General features: G+C 35.1%; 1 protein-coding gene across 1 annotated transcript in view; it reads left to right on the top strand.

The window, feature by feature from the left end:
- The first annotated feature begins 542 nt into the window (after positions 1-542).
- Positions 543-17,810, top strand: part of ADAMTS16 (ADAM metallopeptidase with thrombospondin type 1 motif 16) — a 261,354-nt gene continuing 244,086 nt past the window's right edge. Inside the window, exons 1-3 of the mRNA XM_001370697.4 lie at positions 543-1,289; positions 1,460-1,565; positions 12,634-12,959. Of these exons, the coding sequence (XP_001370734.2) occupies positions 1,230-1,289; positions 1,460-1,565; positions 12,634-12,959 (492 nt within the window). The 5' untranslated portion in view covers positions 543-1,229. The remainder of the gene's footprint in view (positions 1,290-1,459; positions 1,566-12,633; positions 12,960-17,810) is intronic.

Genomic DNA, 17,810 nt, shown 5'->3' with positions numbered 1-17,810 from the left:
GGGAAAAAAAGGTAATGGTATAATTTTAAACTGAAGAAATCCATGTAACCTCTCTCCAGTTCTTTCCTCCCTTGAGATTTGAAAGTGACCTCTCCTTGCAATGTGTTCTTCCAGAAATATCATCAGTTCATAGGACTAGAGCTGCTCCCTGGGATCTTAGAGGTCCTCTAAGTCCAACCCAGAGCAGTTTGTGGCAGTTTGCTTTGAAGATATGTTTTCAGGTCAGTTCTGACTAGTTCTGCCTCTTCTTTCTGCTTGTTGCTGGCTGGGGAAGCAGCTATTCAGCAGCACTTAGCCAGGATCAGAAGTTGCCTGGCGACAGAGGTGATTCCCTCACCTTCCAATCCCCTTCACAGTGTCCACTGATGAGCTCGATCTATGTATGTATAGTAAATGTTGGCTAAGGAAAGGGAGTCAGAGACAACGACCCGGAGTTCCTGCCTGGGAATCCCAGAGTGTAAAGACAGCCCCTTAATCGCTAGCCCTGCTGCAGGTGCTGTGATTCTCAGTTGGCTCGGCAGGTCTGTCACTCAAGAAGTGCCAGTTACTGACCAGGATTAGAAAGAGTAGCTGAGGAAAGGGAGGGGAGGAGTGGAGGCGACTGGGTGAATTGCTGCTGCAGCCGAAGTTCACATGGGACGAACTGGCATAGTGAATCCTGCGGTGGAAAGTGGGTAGCACCCTCTGGCCTCCTGCCCTCCAGTTCTGCATCCTCCCCTGCCACGGGTTCCCTGCTGCTGTCCTAGTGGGGGCTCTAAACCTACCTCCCATCCCTGCTCCTCCTCCTCCTGACTACCTCCCTCCCCCCTTCCTCCCGTTTGTCTCCCTCCTCCCCTCTTCCTCCTCTTCTTCCCCCTCCTCTCCTACACTTCTAAGGGTTCCCAGCTAATGCTGTTGCTGCTGCCGCTGCCGCAACTGCTGCCACCGCCACCCCTCTCTCCGGGCAGAAGAGCAACAATAACACTTTCTGGCAACCGAGCTCACGCCAGAGAAATAACTCTTTGCATTAGATGGTGTTGCATTGTCTCCCTGGCCGACTTGCAAACCGTGCAGCTGTGGCAAGAATACTTTGCTTTAAAGACACTCAAATGGATGAATAACTCCATAATTAAAAATAATTGAAGTTCTCAGATCCGAAGAAGGGGACTATTTAGGTGTAATAGTGGTGCATTTTGCGCCTTGTAGTGAGTGGTTTTAATTTAGAGGAAAGACTTTAGGGGGTTATCGCCATGAACTTAAGGAGCTGGGTTGTGTTCTGGTTATTGCTGCTTTTTGAAATAGAAAGAAAGGTAAGTTCTTTTCTAGCTACCTTTTATTTCTAGAGTTTCTGAATTAATTACTTAGACGTGTTTTAATTTGGTGTATGGGAGGGGGGAATGACAAATGACTCTCACCCCTCTGCCTTTTGTTTTCCTTTATTTTGACTTGATCTCATGAAGTGTTTGCAAATGTTTTCTAGCATGCACCTGTGTGTGCTGTGGAAACAGCAGCTGGCGTTCCTGGAAGCCAAAACTTCCCGCATCCCTCACTGCACTCAGAGCTAGCGGACTTGGTGGAAAACAGTGGTAAGTCAATAAGGTTTGGGATTCTAATCCTCGAAACTCAGCAGCTCATAAATTCTCTAAGAGCTCCGTTATATGGTACTGTAAGTGGTCATAATTGCAAGGAACACATCAAACCCTAATTAAAAAATACTACTGTGCTTTCTTTTTATTTCCTCATAGTACACCCGGTAATTAGCCTACCATTAGTATTTCTTTTTTATTGTATTGCCTTGTAAAACTGTAACGACTGCTTACCAGGGAAATAAAGTCAAATGTTGGGAAAGGGGCACTGAGATGTGTTTGCTGGGGAAGATGAGGGTGGGGGAACATAAAACTTTAAGAAAATGGGAGTAGCAATATAGAAATCACAGAGAAGGGTTATGATCTACTATTATTAATATCAAGCTACTCCTTATGAAATTAAGAAGTCTCCTTACTTATTTTGGAATTAATGCAGTACCCTAAAGATAGTCGACTGTTCTTCATAAAATCTGTTGGATTTTTAAAGTGGATTTGTCTCAAGTCTATGGGTCCTGTGAACAAAATATATATGCTAAAAACTTGCAATTATATGTTAAAAGTGTGGAACTAGACTAATTGGCATCATTTGATTTTATAAGAAAAATAATGCAGTGTAAAAAATCAAGCATTGATACAGGTAATATTTTTAATGTAGAGCTCAATTTAAGCATCACTAAAGTTTTTTGATAATATGACATTGAAATTTGTTGGGTATGTGGAGTTTTGTTCTGAAAAAAGGCATAGGGATGCAAGTAAAATGAAGCATTCTTTTTGTTGAACTTATTTCTTAAAATTTTTATTAGTCCTTAAGTATGTAAATCCTGTCATAACTAACAATAGCATCAGTTCTCAATAAGCTTTTATTAAAAAGGCCCAATTTTCAGAACAATAAGACCAGGAGTGATGAAATTGGTTAAAAGAACTGAGTTTGAGAATTCCTGAGCATCGGAGCATGGCAAGATAAACAAAGGTGAACAGTTAATATGTACGTGAAATATTTAAATACTGCCCTACTTGATACTGAATGCTGTTGTAAAGTATCCAAAACAAAAGGGCAATGCTGAGATTTGCACCACTGTAGATGAGATCCACTAGAGGGCACTAAATGTAAACATTACAAAGTTCTTGTGAAATAAATGCTTAGTGTTGGTAGAGATTTCCCCCTTCTTTCCTGAGATTTTCTTGATCCTTTTTCATGACTTCACTTCAGATCATGTAATGTAGTTTGCTTTATTCTTTTACATGAAGTAAAGCTCTGAGAGTACTAAAATACCTTATCTACAAATTGGCCTTCCCCTTCCTACCTCTGAAAGTCTTATTTTTTTTTTAAGAAATCAGAAGTCAACCTGGTAATATGTGACTCCATGTCCTTTGTGAATTTTAATTAATATTAATCAAACAATAAGTATTCAGAGAATAATTTGAGCTAACAGTAAATAGAAGGCAAGCTATGTGAAAACTGGACGTTAGCCTTTAGGCCAGAGTTAGAATCCTGCCTTTTTTCAATTCATACTTTGTGACCTTGAACAAGTCATTTAACTTCTTTGGGCTTTTGGTTTCCTTGTCAAACAAGGAGCATTGTACTCAAAGATAGTGTCTATGGAATCTGAGGAACTGAAATAAAATCTTCTCTCTGCTGCTGTCTAACTGTGTGATCTAGAGCAAGTCTCCTAACTTTCCTAGGTCTTACTTTCCTCAAATGGGAAATGAGGGCTTTGAGATTAGATGACCTCTATGATAGTTTCCACCTTTAATTATGATCCTTTATCGCTTCAAATTCTGCTTGACTCCTGGGTTAATTTGCATGCACTCCACAGCTATCTGTACTCATATTATCAGGAACATGCATATTTAAGATGGCTGAGGCTTTTAAAGTCTTTGCAACAAAATAAAACAAAGTAGTAAGGTATAACAATGAAAGACAATCTAGGCAAGCTAATTAAACTGGGCTTCCATTAGTTGCAATGAAATGGCAAGAAAATATAGACAGAGTATAAAATAAAGCTCGCATTTTTATAGTGCTTTTAGGTTTGGAATGATGCACCTTACATGGTGATATATTTGTTCAGTGTACATCCTTCACACTGCTGGAGAAAGAACTAGTGTGTCTGTCCAACCTACTAACAATACATTTAAGTATTATAGAGGATTACACAGCCTATCTTCATCATAACCAAAGGTCATGTGAAATGTTGGTGTAGATCAAAACACATTGGAAATAGTGTATACAATTTAATAATTGGCCCTAAAAATTATAGAAACTATTTCTACTTCCTATTTTTAAGTGACTTGGATAAGTACAAAGCACCATAAAAAAATCAATTTTGAAAAAGAGTATCATGGAGGCAGTAGTGGTTTTACACGTTGAGAGATCAACTTTAGTTTTAGGAAATAAATATGCCAATCATATCATAATTGGACCCAATAGCAGGGGTTTTGAATCAAAATAATATTAAACCAGGTAAAAACAAAGAAGCAAAATCATTTTGAACTATTAGACTTTCACTCATTCTATTTCATTATTTGATTTTAATTTTAAGCTAACTTCAGAATCCTTTAATGGATAAGCTAGACTCAAAGTAAAGATTAGCAATAATGTTAGAACTCCTGGTTATTTGACACGGTATAGAGGATGAGGATGAAAAGAATAATATATGAAAATCATGTATATGTAAGGTTGGAAATAGACATAGTATTTAGCCTGGCCCAATATGCCATGACTTGGTAAGACTGAATGTTTGACTGCTTATTGTTGCAACAAAACTGATGTTGGAAAACTGAGCAGTCCAAGGTACTGATGTAAATGAGTCATCAATGAGAGATTTTTCCTCTTACAAAAATTGTACAAAAACTCTCAGTTTAATTTCATATAGTCTCAAAAATATCAAGTCTTACTAACAATTGAAATCTCTGACAAGTTTTTCATGACTAAGGCATCTTTTAAATATATTTGAGTTATTTGTAAAATTGCACTGATTAAAATATGTCCATGTTACTTTCCATAGAGTAATAAATGTGTGGTGTGAGATAGGATCTTTTGGTTTCCTTGTTCATTAAATCCATAGATGTCAGACTTTCTACCAGTATCTCTATATGTCATTGAAAGGGTATGCTTAAAAGTGAACATTCCTTTTGGTCCAAATTGACTCCTAAATATGGATGTCTCATCTGGCCACATTTCTTCTCCCTCCTTTTCCAAGAATACATGGATCTTGTTCTTATCACTATTTCAGAAGGTGTATATAGCAGTTGAGATTAATTACTTGACAATTATTGACATATTTTTAGAAAAAGGACACATTTATACAAAGAAGGAGCAAAGGGTACAATCTTAAGAGTACAGCTCATGCTATTTCATCTAATTTCTTTTTAATATTATTTATCTACTTAATTACTTTTCTTGGAAAAAGTTATTATCTTTTAATGTAGTCAGTGAGAGGCGCTAAATAGCTCTTCTTTTGAACAACCCAGCTTCACTTCTGTCATCACTTCACTGCTACAGTTGAATTGATAACATTACAAGGCCAGTGACTTGGAAACAGTCACATTAGAGCTGGGGGAGAACAGTGTAAAAATGACAAAGCCAGCTAACACTCTCTGTCCCTTTAGTCCAGAGCAAGGGGTCCAGGATGAAAGTGAGTATGAATCAATTGTGTGTCATATACATAAAGGGCAAAAGTCAATTAACTGTAGTGATAATGAATTGGAACTTTCCTCACTCATCTCTTTAGATATCCAGGATTTAGTGTAACGAAGTGAAAGCCTGTCATCTCTCTGTGTTCTTTCAATAGATGTGTTGACTAATAACTAATTTTATCTTGGCTTTCTCACTCCATGCCCAATAAAAATAAATTTGTAATCAGTTCCCATTTTTCTGAAATTGAAATTGTTGGTCAATAAAATTCTAATTATGCCTTGTATAGGTAAATTGAACTAGTACACAGAAATATTATAAGTAGTTAGGAAGTATGCTTAAATTTTCATCATTAAATTCATTTATGATTTTTCAGTGGTAAAAGAATCTAATCTGAGTCTGAAGGGAACTCAGAAGTCTTGTAATTCAACTCATATATAAAGCAGCCCTTCCCTGTACAGTGTATCCCTGTAGTCCCCAAGAGGTAAACATTCATCCTCCAATGGAAGCTCACTGTAGTAGCAATAATAATAATACTAATAATAACAATTATGATAACAAAAATAAAATAAGATTGGAATTCAAATATTATCTTTGGCACCTACTGGCTATCTGACTGTGCAGATGTCATTTACCTCCTCAGGGCATTATGTCACTCTCTTAAGACTTTAAGCTGCAGAAAAGGTCTGCCTAAATTAGCATAGGATGCTCCTTACTGAAAGATTCCTATGCCAAAGAGTTCATAGGTCCTACCCCAAACTCATGTTGTTAATACCACTAAACTATGGATTTATGCACATAGTCCATTTCTGAATCTCTCTAATGTTTTGGAAGTTTTTCTGTTTATTGAATTGTACTCTGTCTATTATTTTTACCCATTGCCTCTAGTTCTGTCCTACAGAGCCAAGCAAAAAGAAGCCTACTCTTTTTAGATGACATTTAGTAAACTACCTGAGAGGCAACATACTATATAGATTGTTAGACTTAAAGCCTATATAGGCAAGGAGTTAAATTCTTATTTGACTTATTACTTAACTTCTTCCAGCTTCCATTCTTCATCTGTAAAATGGGCTTAAAATAGCACCAATCCCACTTACTTAACAAAGTACTTGAAGCTTAAATTAAATAATATATAAAACGTTTTACTAACCTTAAATAAACATAATATATGCACATATATCATCCTGTATTTTCCCTGTATTACTATAATTGAATATGGATACAATACACTCTTCAGTTTTCCTCAGACTAAGACTTTACTTGTTTTCTCTACCTGAATGTTCTCTGGTTTATCAATGTTGTTCCTAAAATGCGGTAGCCAGAACTGGACAGACCAGATATGGTCTGATTAAGACAGAGTACAGTAGAACTATCAACTCCGTCTTTTTGGACACTTCCAATTTCAAGGCAATTTGTGATTCCTTTAGCTTTGGGGGAATACCTTACCAAAATACAAAGACATATTGAGCTTGCAACCTCCTAAAACACCCAGTTATTTTTCAGGAAAAAAATTTATCTTACCTCTCTCTACTCCTATTTGTGAATCTGATTGTTTGATCCATGTGTAATACTTTACTTTTATTGCTATTCAATGTCATTACTAGAGCTAACTTTTCTTTTTTATTCAGCCTCTCAAAATGTGTTTCAAATATACTACTTTGATGGCTGAATTTAATTTCACAAAGCTTTTCTTGTTTAATATTTTTTGGTGCTGCATGCTCCTTGGTTCTTGCCAGAAACTAAAACTTTACCAATCTATATATTCTTCAAAACAGCTGGCCACTTTATCTTCTGACTTTAGGGCTGAAGAACCTCCCTAGCTTTCTTCCTTCCCTCCTTCCTACTTCTCTTCCTTTTTTCCTTTCTTCTTTTTTCCCTCTCCCTACTTTCTTCCTTCCTTTAAAATTATTTTTAAAATTTACCACAAACCTTTATATTAAGTATTGAAAGTGACAACATTTCTCTTTGACATAGTTCCTGTACCTCATAGAGCATGAAGAAGAATAGCACATAAACACAGATAATTTATACATTGCTCTATGAGATGTAACTGGTGGGGTGGTAAATGAAGGGATGGGAAAGGGATAGAGAAGAGTGGAGTAAGGAATGCTTAATGCAAGTTGAGGAACTTCATGTGTAAAGGAAAAATCGAACCATAATGTTAAGTTGGGAATATGCATAACTTTGGGAAACAGCTTACCTAAACCTAAAATATGCATATAGGAATAATATGGGATAAGGCTAAATAAATAAGTGAAACCCAGTTATAGAACATCCTCAGTGCCAGAAAAAAGCCTTTGAATGCAGTGAGGGAAGCTGCTAAAGATTTCCAAATAAGAAAGTGGCATGATCAAATCTCTGCATAAAAAAAATAATATTCTTGTTATAATAGTGTGAAGAGCAGCTAGGTGGCATAGTGGATAGATCCCTAGATCTGTAGTCAAGAAGACTCATCATCCAGAGTTCAAATCAGCTGTGTGATCCTAAACAAGTCACTTAACCCAGTTTACCTCAGTTTCCTCATTTGCAAAATGAGCTGGATAAGGAAATGGCAAACCATTCCAATATCTTCACCAAGAAATCCCCAAATGGGGTCACCAAGAGTCAGACATGGCAGGAAAGTGACTGAACTGTAGTGTGACAATTTAGCAGTAGTGTGAAAAGTAGTTTGACATGCCATGCTGGTGAAGATATGGCATGTGTGCTCCACATGCTGGAGGGGGCTGCTCCATTTCTCCTCTCCACCATACCTGAGAAGATTTTTTTGCATGCCCTGCCCCTCTGCCCTATAGCCCAAAGTGAGCACTTCCTCCCTTCTCTCTCTGGGGTAATGCTGGGGGCTCAGAGGGGGCTCGAAGATGCAGTTTGGGCACATGATCTCTAAAAGGTTTGTCAGTGCTGGTAGGGAATAAAGGTAGGACCCTTGATAGGAGGTTATGGCAAACTTCTTGAATGGTATAGCAAAATAAGGATATGGCAATGGGAATAGACAGGTAGTCATGAAGTTGGATGGGATAGGATTTTATAACTCATGTATGACTAATAAGTAAGAGAAAAGAAGCAAAAATAACCTCAAAGTTTCAAACAAGCTTGGTGAATGGTGGTATCTGTGTGTTATTGGTTTCTACCACAGTCAGCACCATAGAAGAGATGAGTGTTAGCCTCTTCCATCTATTCTGTTTCTAAGAATCTTAGGGCTCCATTTACTTGGATATTTAGCCATTTGCTTTATTCAGCTTCCTGATCTCTATCTGATTATTTGTGAATCACTGCTTAGTTTTGCACAGATTCCAAGTTAACTCCTTTTTATAAACATTGCTCTAATAGTCTCTTCCTTCACATCTCTTCATTTTCAATTTTCACTTAAATGTGACTACGGTGGTGAAGCCTCATTGTCTCCTCTCTTTAAAGCTGAGGAAAGAGAAAATATTTTTCTGTTTCTTATTCTATATTGTAGACCACTAGAATAGATAAGAGTGAGCACATAGACATGCTAATGTATACTTGCAGAAAAGCTGCTTGGTTAGATGGAGGGCTGGATCCCAAGTATAAAAAAAAAATCTGTGTTCCAATGCTAACTCTATCACTTACTTGGCTGGATTACTATGGATAAGTTATGTAACCACTCTGAGTTTCAGTAACTATACCTGTAAAATAGAGATAAATATTACCTACTTCATAAGAGGAGTTATGTCAGTCAAATGAAAATTATATGTTTAAAACTAAAATACTTTGTAAAATTTAAAGCTGTCCATAAAGGCCAGCTGTTATAATATTTATTCATTTGCCTTTATGACATCTACGTTAAGAAAACACAAATTCTTTGAAAATTCTGAAGCTTTTAAATCTGTGGAGCAGCATAAAGAAAATGCTTCAACTGGAGCAAGCATCTTGTGTTGAGAAAATGCCTCTATCTCTTGCCCTATGCTTATTGTAAAGAAATGAAATTTTAAAAAAGGAGCAAATACAATTGCCTTAGCCATGGGTATCTTTACTAAAGCTGAATATTCCAGATTGAAACTAAATCAGAAAGCAAATTGATTTGTGTTTATGTGTGAATGCATGTATGTGTGCACATGAAAAAATTTCAAAGCAGAGAGAAAGACTCCAGGAAAATTCTTCTCTAAGCACAGTCTAATTCATGAACTTCTTTACAAGAATGCAGCAACTGTCAATAACCTTAATACGCACCAGTGAAAAAAGTCCCTCATTTTAGGCAAAGTGAGGTCAAATTTTCTGATATCACACAAATTAATGCTTTAGATAATAAAGAAAGATTTTGGTTTTAAATATTCTATGATCAAAAAGCATACATAGATTTCACTTATTTCCCTGTTCCTTCCAGGGAAAGCAGATATATACATGAACAATCATAACTTTTCAAGTTAGGTCTTCTATCTTTTTTTTCATAACTCTAGATTTACCTAAGAATGACAGTACTCTCTTAATCCATGGTATTGGATTATTTAAACTATTTTCCTACTATCCAGTGCTGCTTCACTGATCCAAAGATCAGGGATGTCTTAAAATATGAAGTGTTAGTTTAGAAAAAAAAATTAAAGAAAAAAAAAATTCATGATTGTCAGGTTTTCAATTTCATTAAAATCCTAATGAGATAGTTTTCATCTGTCTTATTTTGCTGGAATCCTATTCAAGGTTAGACATTTAGGAGAGCTTGAAGCAAATTGTAAGCAATTTTGGTGTCATATCAGAAATGCCTGATAGTGAAGATGATAAAAAAATGATAAAGGAAGAAAATGAGAAGGAAAGAGGAGGAGGAATTATTATTTGGAGGCATTAGATTAATCCCTCTCAAACACCTTACAATAAATTCTTAAAATTTACAATGATATTTCATCAAACCCCATGAAGAGATCTTGCAAGGGAGATAAAAATCATGCAAGCTGGGACTGAGAGTTCCATATCCCATTGTATGAGTAGTGGAAAAATTTGGGATAATTGATTAAGCAATTGATGATAATTAGGGTTAGTCTAGTCCAGCACTCTCATTTGATACCTGGCACTCAGAAAAGAATGATACTATTTTAAATGGTGTCAAGTCAGAATATGCCAGTAGTAAAAAGGAAATATTTTTCCCCTTAGAGTGTTAGAAAATCTCTTTGGAGCAAGCTTCTTTAGCCTTTGATTTGTAAAATAATTTATACTGCTATGGAGGCATATTCCTTTCCATGTATATGTCAGAGGCAAAAGAACAAAAAAATAAACTTATATAAGGGATTTTTTCAAGTAAGAAAGTACCAGGACTGGAGTCAGGTAATATTTCACCATATATATCAGACTATTTATAGTTTCAATAGAACACCATAACCAGTGGCTCTTAATGATGAGTCCTATCCATCAGGAAAAGGCTCAATTATGTCCAGTATATTCTGTTAAAAAATAAGGATGGAAATTTAGGACATTCAAAAGAGTTCTACTTCAAAAGGATTAACTTTTTATATTTAACTTATTAATCTTTAAAGATAAATAAAACAGATATTCAGAATATCTCATGCTCCAAACCTCCTTCATAACTTCTATTTGTTAGACAATTTTATATTTCAGATATTTTTATCCACCTTTACTTGTTCCATATACATACACATGCAAAGCCATAGTTTCTACTTGTTATTCTTTAAATTCTTTTCACAAATACTTACATGGATCTCCAATGTCATCATTTTAAATGTGCATTGCCATGATACACTCACTTATACTCACTTATACCTACAAATCCTATGCAATTCTTTTTCATTTCATTCTCTCCTTCACAAAGTTAACACCTGGCAACTGCCAAATATGGTAATGGCTTTCTTCATGCTCTTCTCATATCATAGAGAGGCCAGTGGAGTATTCTGGGTAGACTTTCAATGTTTTCTTGCCTTCACCTCACAGCCAGCCTATAACATTTCCCTGATGACATCTCATCTTCTTATTCTTCATAATTCCTTACTGGATAACATGTTGCAGTTAGCATACATCCATCGTGAGCCTCTCTCTCACCCTTTGGGTGAATCCATTTTTATTTCTTTAGGTATATCCTATTTCATGTCTTGTAGTCATATAACACCACAAGTAGAATGTTGGCATTTAAAAGATAGACCTTCATTTTTGAAGAAAGGTTTGCGTTATTAAAAGGGCAGAGCAATTTCATGAAGACAATTCAGTCCACTTTCCTTCCACTTTCCATTCTAGTTAATAACCAAAACTAGTCTTTAAAACGTTATTGGATTTTAATTTTTATGAGACCCCTTATGATTTCAGCCTTAGATACTGGTGCAGGTGGCAGAAAACTCGAGTGTCACTTTTAAGGTTTTCTAAGTAATATATCTAGATACATTATAGGCTAAAATTGTAAGTAATATGAAAAAGAATGGCATTGAAAGACTTAGTGAAGCATACTATATAAATTGATCAGAAGCAAAGTAAATCTTTTCAATAGGAAGTTAACAAGTTGTTTTCAAAAGGAGCTGATATATTATATAAGAATATCATCAGTTATTAAAAGTTAATGCAAAATTTATATATTCAAGGGTTTATTTGGTCTTATTTTTAGAATGGTATAGCTATTTTAAAATCAGATTTAAGTATCATGATCATTCAAATATAAAATCAACTAATAAATGAATAAAAATTAATATTTTATAAAATTAATGTGCCATATATTGGACAGAGATCAGATTTGCAAAAAATAGGATATTTCCATTTTCATAAGGCTTCATTATTTTCTTCCTTTTCAAATAAAACCATCATCTTTTATTTTCTTTTGTGACAAAACATTGCCAAAGATCATACTAATGATTTTTAAGGGCATTTATACTGATTTTGAATGTCTATCTATCTATTCCATACCACACATGGACATATACACAAATACACTGCTATATAAATATAAATATATATATATATACACACACAAAATAGAATGTGTTTAGATATATTCACAGATGAGTACATATATATGTGTATAAATTCTTTCCATATAAATATACACATACATAAATATAATGCACACACATACTCTCATATACATGTGCATTCTATTTTGTTTAGAAAGGTAGCATAATAGGCTAGAGAGCTGGTCCTAATATCCAGAAGCTCATGTTTATTTTGTGGAAGTAGCAAATGATTATGGGCAAATTATCTTAATCTCTTAGTGCCATGAGCAATTCTCTAAGTCCTCAAATTGCATAATAAATGTTCATTTTCATTGGTAGGGGAAATTTCATCCCCAGGAATTCTACATACATATTAAGAAAATCAGAGGTCCAGTTCATAAGCTATTTGTTTGCCATACAGTGACCATGAAGATAACCTATATGCCCTCTTTCTTAAACATATCTAATTTACTGGTAAAACTTCTAATACTCCATCTACAACATTGCTATTTCTTTTCCTTGTCTGAACTCTGTTGTTTTCTGCTCTGACCTACAGAATATGAAATTGTCTCAGCTTATGAAGTACACCCAAATGGAGAATATATGACACGTGAAATTATGCACCATCAAAGGAGAAAGAGATCACCTTCTCATCTAGGAATTGATTCTCTTCACCTTCGGCTCCATGGATTTGGACATGACTTTCACATGGATCTTAAAACTTCTGATGGTCTAATAGCTCCTGGATTTATGGTACAAATGTTAGGAAAGAAAGGCACTAAATCAGTACATGCTTTCCCACCAGAGGAATTCTGCTTTTATCAAGGCTCCTTACGATCCCACCAGAACTCATCTGTAGCACTTTCAACATGTAAAGGTTTGGTAAGTCCAAAGCTTACCAGTTATATTCATGGCATGATTTAAAATTAGTTTTGGAGGAACTATGTGAGCATATTTATAATATGTAGAAAACCAAAGTATAGCCTTGATTATAATACATCTCTTATTTTAAAAATGTGAGGTGAAAGTAACCAGAGAATATTGCTTGATGTTTGAATTATATTGGATAGTTTAAACTTTTGTATACCATAATTCTAGACAGGAATTGTTAATAATCACTCAATTTTTGTTTATCTCTTTGTCTGGATTATTGGTAGTGAATGAAGTTGCCTTATGAAGCAGGTGTAGGTCAGAGATGCATAACCGTGGTTAATTTGTTCCAAACTTTAGATAGAAGATGTCTTACTATAATCTTCTGATTTATAAGGCAATTCAGGGAAATGGTGTTATGGTTATTAAAGAATTTAGTATGGCGGGAAAAGCATAGGATCTAAAGTCAGAGGACCAGGGCTCAAATACCTGCTTTACTATTTTCTACTGATGTGACCCGTGATAAGGCATTTCTTGGCTTACAATTCTGAGTTGGTAAAATGGGGAGTTTAATTAGTCTGTAGGAGTAATTGTAGCTATTATGTTTCAGAATATTATCTCATTCAACTCTTTCAACAACTCTGTGGGGTGTTACTATTATACCCATTTTTCAGATAAGGAAATTGAGGCAGTTAGAGGTTAAGTGATTTTCCCAGGATCATCCAATAAAGCTGAATCTTAAGCAGGTATTTATGTTTCCAAGCCCAGCATTCTATCAACTGTGGGACTTCCCTCCTTCATAATTTGATTGCTTATAAGGTCTTTCCTGTCCTAAAACTATACTTTACAGATTTGCTATATTGAGCCTTCAGCAAGCTCTGTCCAACTTCAAATCTGCACATAAGATCATATATGTAGAGCTAGAAATGAACCTTATAGAATCTCTAGATTAGCTTCTTCATTTTATAGATACAGGAACTAAAATGATGAGAGATTAAATGACTTGGCAAAAATTCATAACCGGCTCAGGATTTGACCCATGTGCTTTGATGTCAAATACAGTACTCCTGCTACTATACTGTGCTACTCCTATTTGTCTTATGATTTTAACTTCTTTGCCTATAAGCAACATCCAGAAATTCAATAGTCAGTTTATATCACAATTATGAAGTGAATTTGACTCAATTCTGTACATTTTTGAGCACCTAGTTAGAACATGTGATTGTTCTGGGCTCTGTCATTGTTGTAGTAACATCTCTCCCCTTTTATTAATCTAAAAAGATAATATCAGCTCTATGTGGGGAGGATACAAGAAGGAGAAAGCATACATTTTGCCAAAAGTAGAACTGATTTGAACCTCCTGGGTTGGGGGTTCAAACCAAACTTGAAAACTTGATAGTCTTTTTCTTTTGGCAAAAATACAACTTCCTTTTTATAGGGAAAGAGCTTGATAGATGAGAAATTTCTTGGACTGAATATACAACCAAATGTTTCTGAAAATATCAATGAGCCAAGTGTGAATAATAAGAAACATAAGATAAAATATTACCTTTGAGTTCACTCGGCTTTAAACATTAAAGGGGAGATGTGTTGTCAAAACACTTGGTGATTTTGCTGATCTTAAAATATTTGGCAAGCAGGCTTTCAAACATTCTCTGCATCCTGAAAAATGCTATAAAGATCTAAGCCTTGATCTACTTTCCCCACATGAAGTGATTAAATTCAGGCAGATCACATGTATAAAGTCTCTTAACATATGCTTGCTAAAAATCCAATGGTGAATGACCATTAAGAGTTGATTGAAAACTATGTTGAGTATTTACAATGTAGTGGCTACTGAAGAGCATCTGAAAAGATAAAATTTCTGTCTTCATGGGAATACCCATCTTTAAGTTTGGAAGAGCAAAATTCAAATTCTTCCTCAGATGCTCACTGGCTATGAGACTCTTTTTGATCCTTAAGTTGCTTAATCTTTCCCAGTCTCAGTTTCCTCATGTGAGAGAAATCATAGAATAATATACCTAACTCTTGGAGTTATTGTAAAATATATGTGAGTGTGTATATATATGAACATATATTAATACTGGCTACAACTGTCATCATCATCATAATGATTATTTTCTAATGTGTGTGATCATACTAATGTTGGAAATGCCATACTTTGATAAATCTAGCTACTTGGAGACTGCCAGGGTAGGATGGTAGTTATTGGAAATATTTGTTATGCATCAAGGCAATTTGGCAGATTTCTTTCCCTTGATTCCAGAAAAAAATAGGTGATTCCTTAACTAACTGGAGCCCAAACCACAAGTAAAGTTATAGGTCAGTGCATGAAAGAAAAGATTCTCATATGTGCTTTCTTTCAACAAAGGCTCCCTACTAGAAACAGAAGTCACCTATGGGACAAGGAGGTTTGCCTTTTATTTCAGCACTCTCTAATTGTGAATTAGCTATTGAAGATCAGCAGAAGTTCTCATTCGAGCATCAGGAGCATAAATTCATTAGGAACTACAGCTTGGTGAGCCAAGGCTGCTCTGAACAGCAGCACCATGTTGTTAAACCCTTGGCTGGGTTGTCAGCCCTTAAAAGTGAGGCCAGGATGGCAGAGTGCTTGGCTGTCTTGCTCACTTTGATCCTGGTGGGAGTTAACAGTCACTAGCTAAAAGAGTAACTGTACATGTACATGAAAGACAAGGAAGTGAAAAATAGAGGAGAAAAAACTCTTAGACAATAAACACGGAGACTTTACATCATGACCTCTTGGGTGCCCTGGTCATTAATCTTACAAATATTTCACTTCCAGATCCACTGGTATTTTGTCTACTTGATGGTCAGTATAAACATGACATAATCTAGAGGGATGATCTTGAGGTTAGAGGGCAATTGTCAAAAGATGTGAAGAGTCAGAGGAGCCAAGCTTTTCCCTCTTTATTCCTGAAAAAGGGAGGATATGAGGAAAAATACCACACAAAATATTGAAGTATAACGTTTCAAAGCTAGATTCTGGCTTTATCCCAAAACTTGAGTAATGATTTAATTATGACATCCATATTTCTTATTTATCATAGCATAAATAAAGATAATTTAATGCACCAAAGCCCTAGACCATAGCACTTTTTTTTTACCCTTGTGATATCAAGTTTTAGACCAGGTCACATCAAGGTGAACCTCTGTATGCAAGACTTTGTACAAATCAAAGAGAAATCAAATAATCTAAGGGAAGAAAAAAAATACCATTGCCCTGATTTGCTGCTATTAAGAAAAGGAAGTAAGTGTTAAATCATATTTCTCATGTCAACTCCTTTATGGCTTTGTAGAAAAGAATATCTCATGCATGACTTTCATAGGATCATTGATATAGAACAGTAGACCTCAGAGGTCATTTAGCCCAATAATGTCCAAATTTGGGGAATCACATATCCCTATTAGTAAAAAAAATATATTTCCTAAATGTGTATATTGCCTATTAATCACATAAACACACCTTTTCTCTAATAATTATGTATATTATAAAAATTAACTTTCAAATATGAATCCAAAAAGAGATACCACTGAAATAATATTCGCTCATTGAGTCAGTGAGGACCCAGTGGAGTTTTTTTAGTAGAGTTATTAAATGGTCAGGCTTCTAATTTAGGAAAATTACTTTTGTAGCTGTATTTCAAATGGATTAGATAGCAGTAGAAATGTGAGGGAGGAAGACCAGTTAAGATATGATTGCAGTTCTCTAGGTAAATGGAGATGAGACTTTGAGCAAGAGTGGAGGATGAGCAAATAAAGAATGTATGCAAGAGATGTGTCAGATGTAGAAACAACAAAAATTGTCAACTGATTTAACTATGTTAGGTAAGGGAGAGTAACAGAAAGATTACAAACCTGGGTTACTGGAAGGATGGTTTCCTGGACAGAAATAGGGGAGAGTAGAAGAGGGATAGGTTTTGGAAGGAAAGCTAATGTTATGAGATTTGCAATATGTAGATTACAGCCTATTCGAAAATTCTTTTGTTCTTTTCAACCCTGTTTTCCCACTGTTCCATTATTTACATGGACTGTAGGGTCAAGCCAAGGCCCCTACTTCTCAAAATGCTGATCTGGTCCTTCTTTTAATATAAGGAAAATAATACCTATAAGGGTTTAGTGACTTCCTAAAGTCACCATGGTTAATAAGCAGAGATGGAATTTGAACTCAGTACGTTTGAATCTGCATTCTTTATACTTCCTCTCATACCATACTGCTTCACCATAGAGTTTAAAATATTTAATTTCCTTATCACTAACATTTAATTAATCATGGGAGATATTTAATTTTTAACTTTAAATGTATATGAAATTTATTTTAATAAAATTTTATCCAACCGATAATGAATTATTCAAAATGGTGAAAAAATAGAAATAACTACAATACAAACCTATTGATGACATCTAAGTATATCTTTCCCCTCCTGATTCTAAGGAATTTTTTAAAAAATTAAGTTTCAATATGTGCCTGTATGTATACATGATATGTCAAAAATCAATGTTTTTTGTTTTTATCATTTATCATTTTGTTTTTATCCTTTAGATTTTCCTCTTTTGCTCTACTATTCCCTCCCCCAGAAAGCTATCCCTTATAACAAATATTTTTTTAAAAGAAAAAGTAGAGGGAAAAATAACAACACTGATGAAGCTATTGAAAAATTCTGCTAGCACATAAGGTGGACACTGCAGTAGAATGGCCAAAGTTGTCTTCTATCTGTTATTTCACGTCAATAATACTTCTTTATAGTTTTTCACTACTCATTGTCAAGTACTTTATGGGTATTTGTTCCATTTCTGTTGTTATAGTCATTGTATATATTGTTTTCCTTGATCTGATTACTTTAC

This window comes from Monodelphis domestica, chromosome 3 (genome assembly GCF_027887165.1).
Source record: "Monodelphis domestica isolate mMonDom1 chromosome 3, mMonDom1.pri, whole genome shotgun sequence".
NCBI lineage: Eukaryota > Metazoa > Chordata > Mammalia > Didelphimorphia > Didelphidae > Monodelphis > Monodelphis domestica.
Note: the sequence above shows the minus strand (reverse complement) of the source record. Positions and strands in the feature narration are given on the sequence as shown.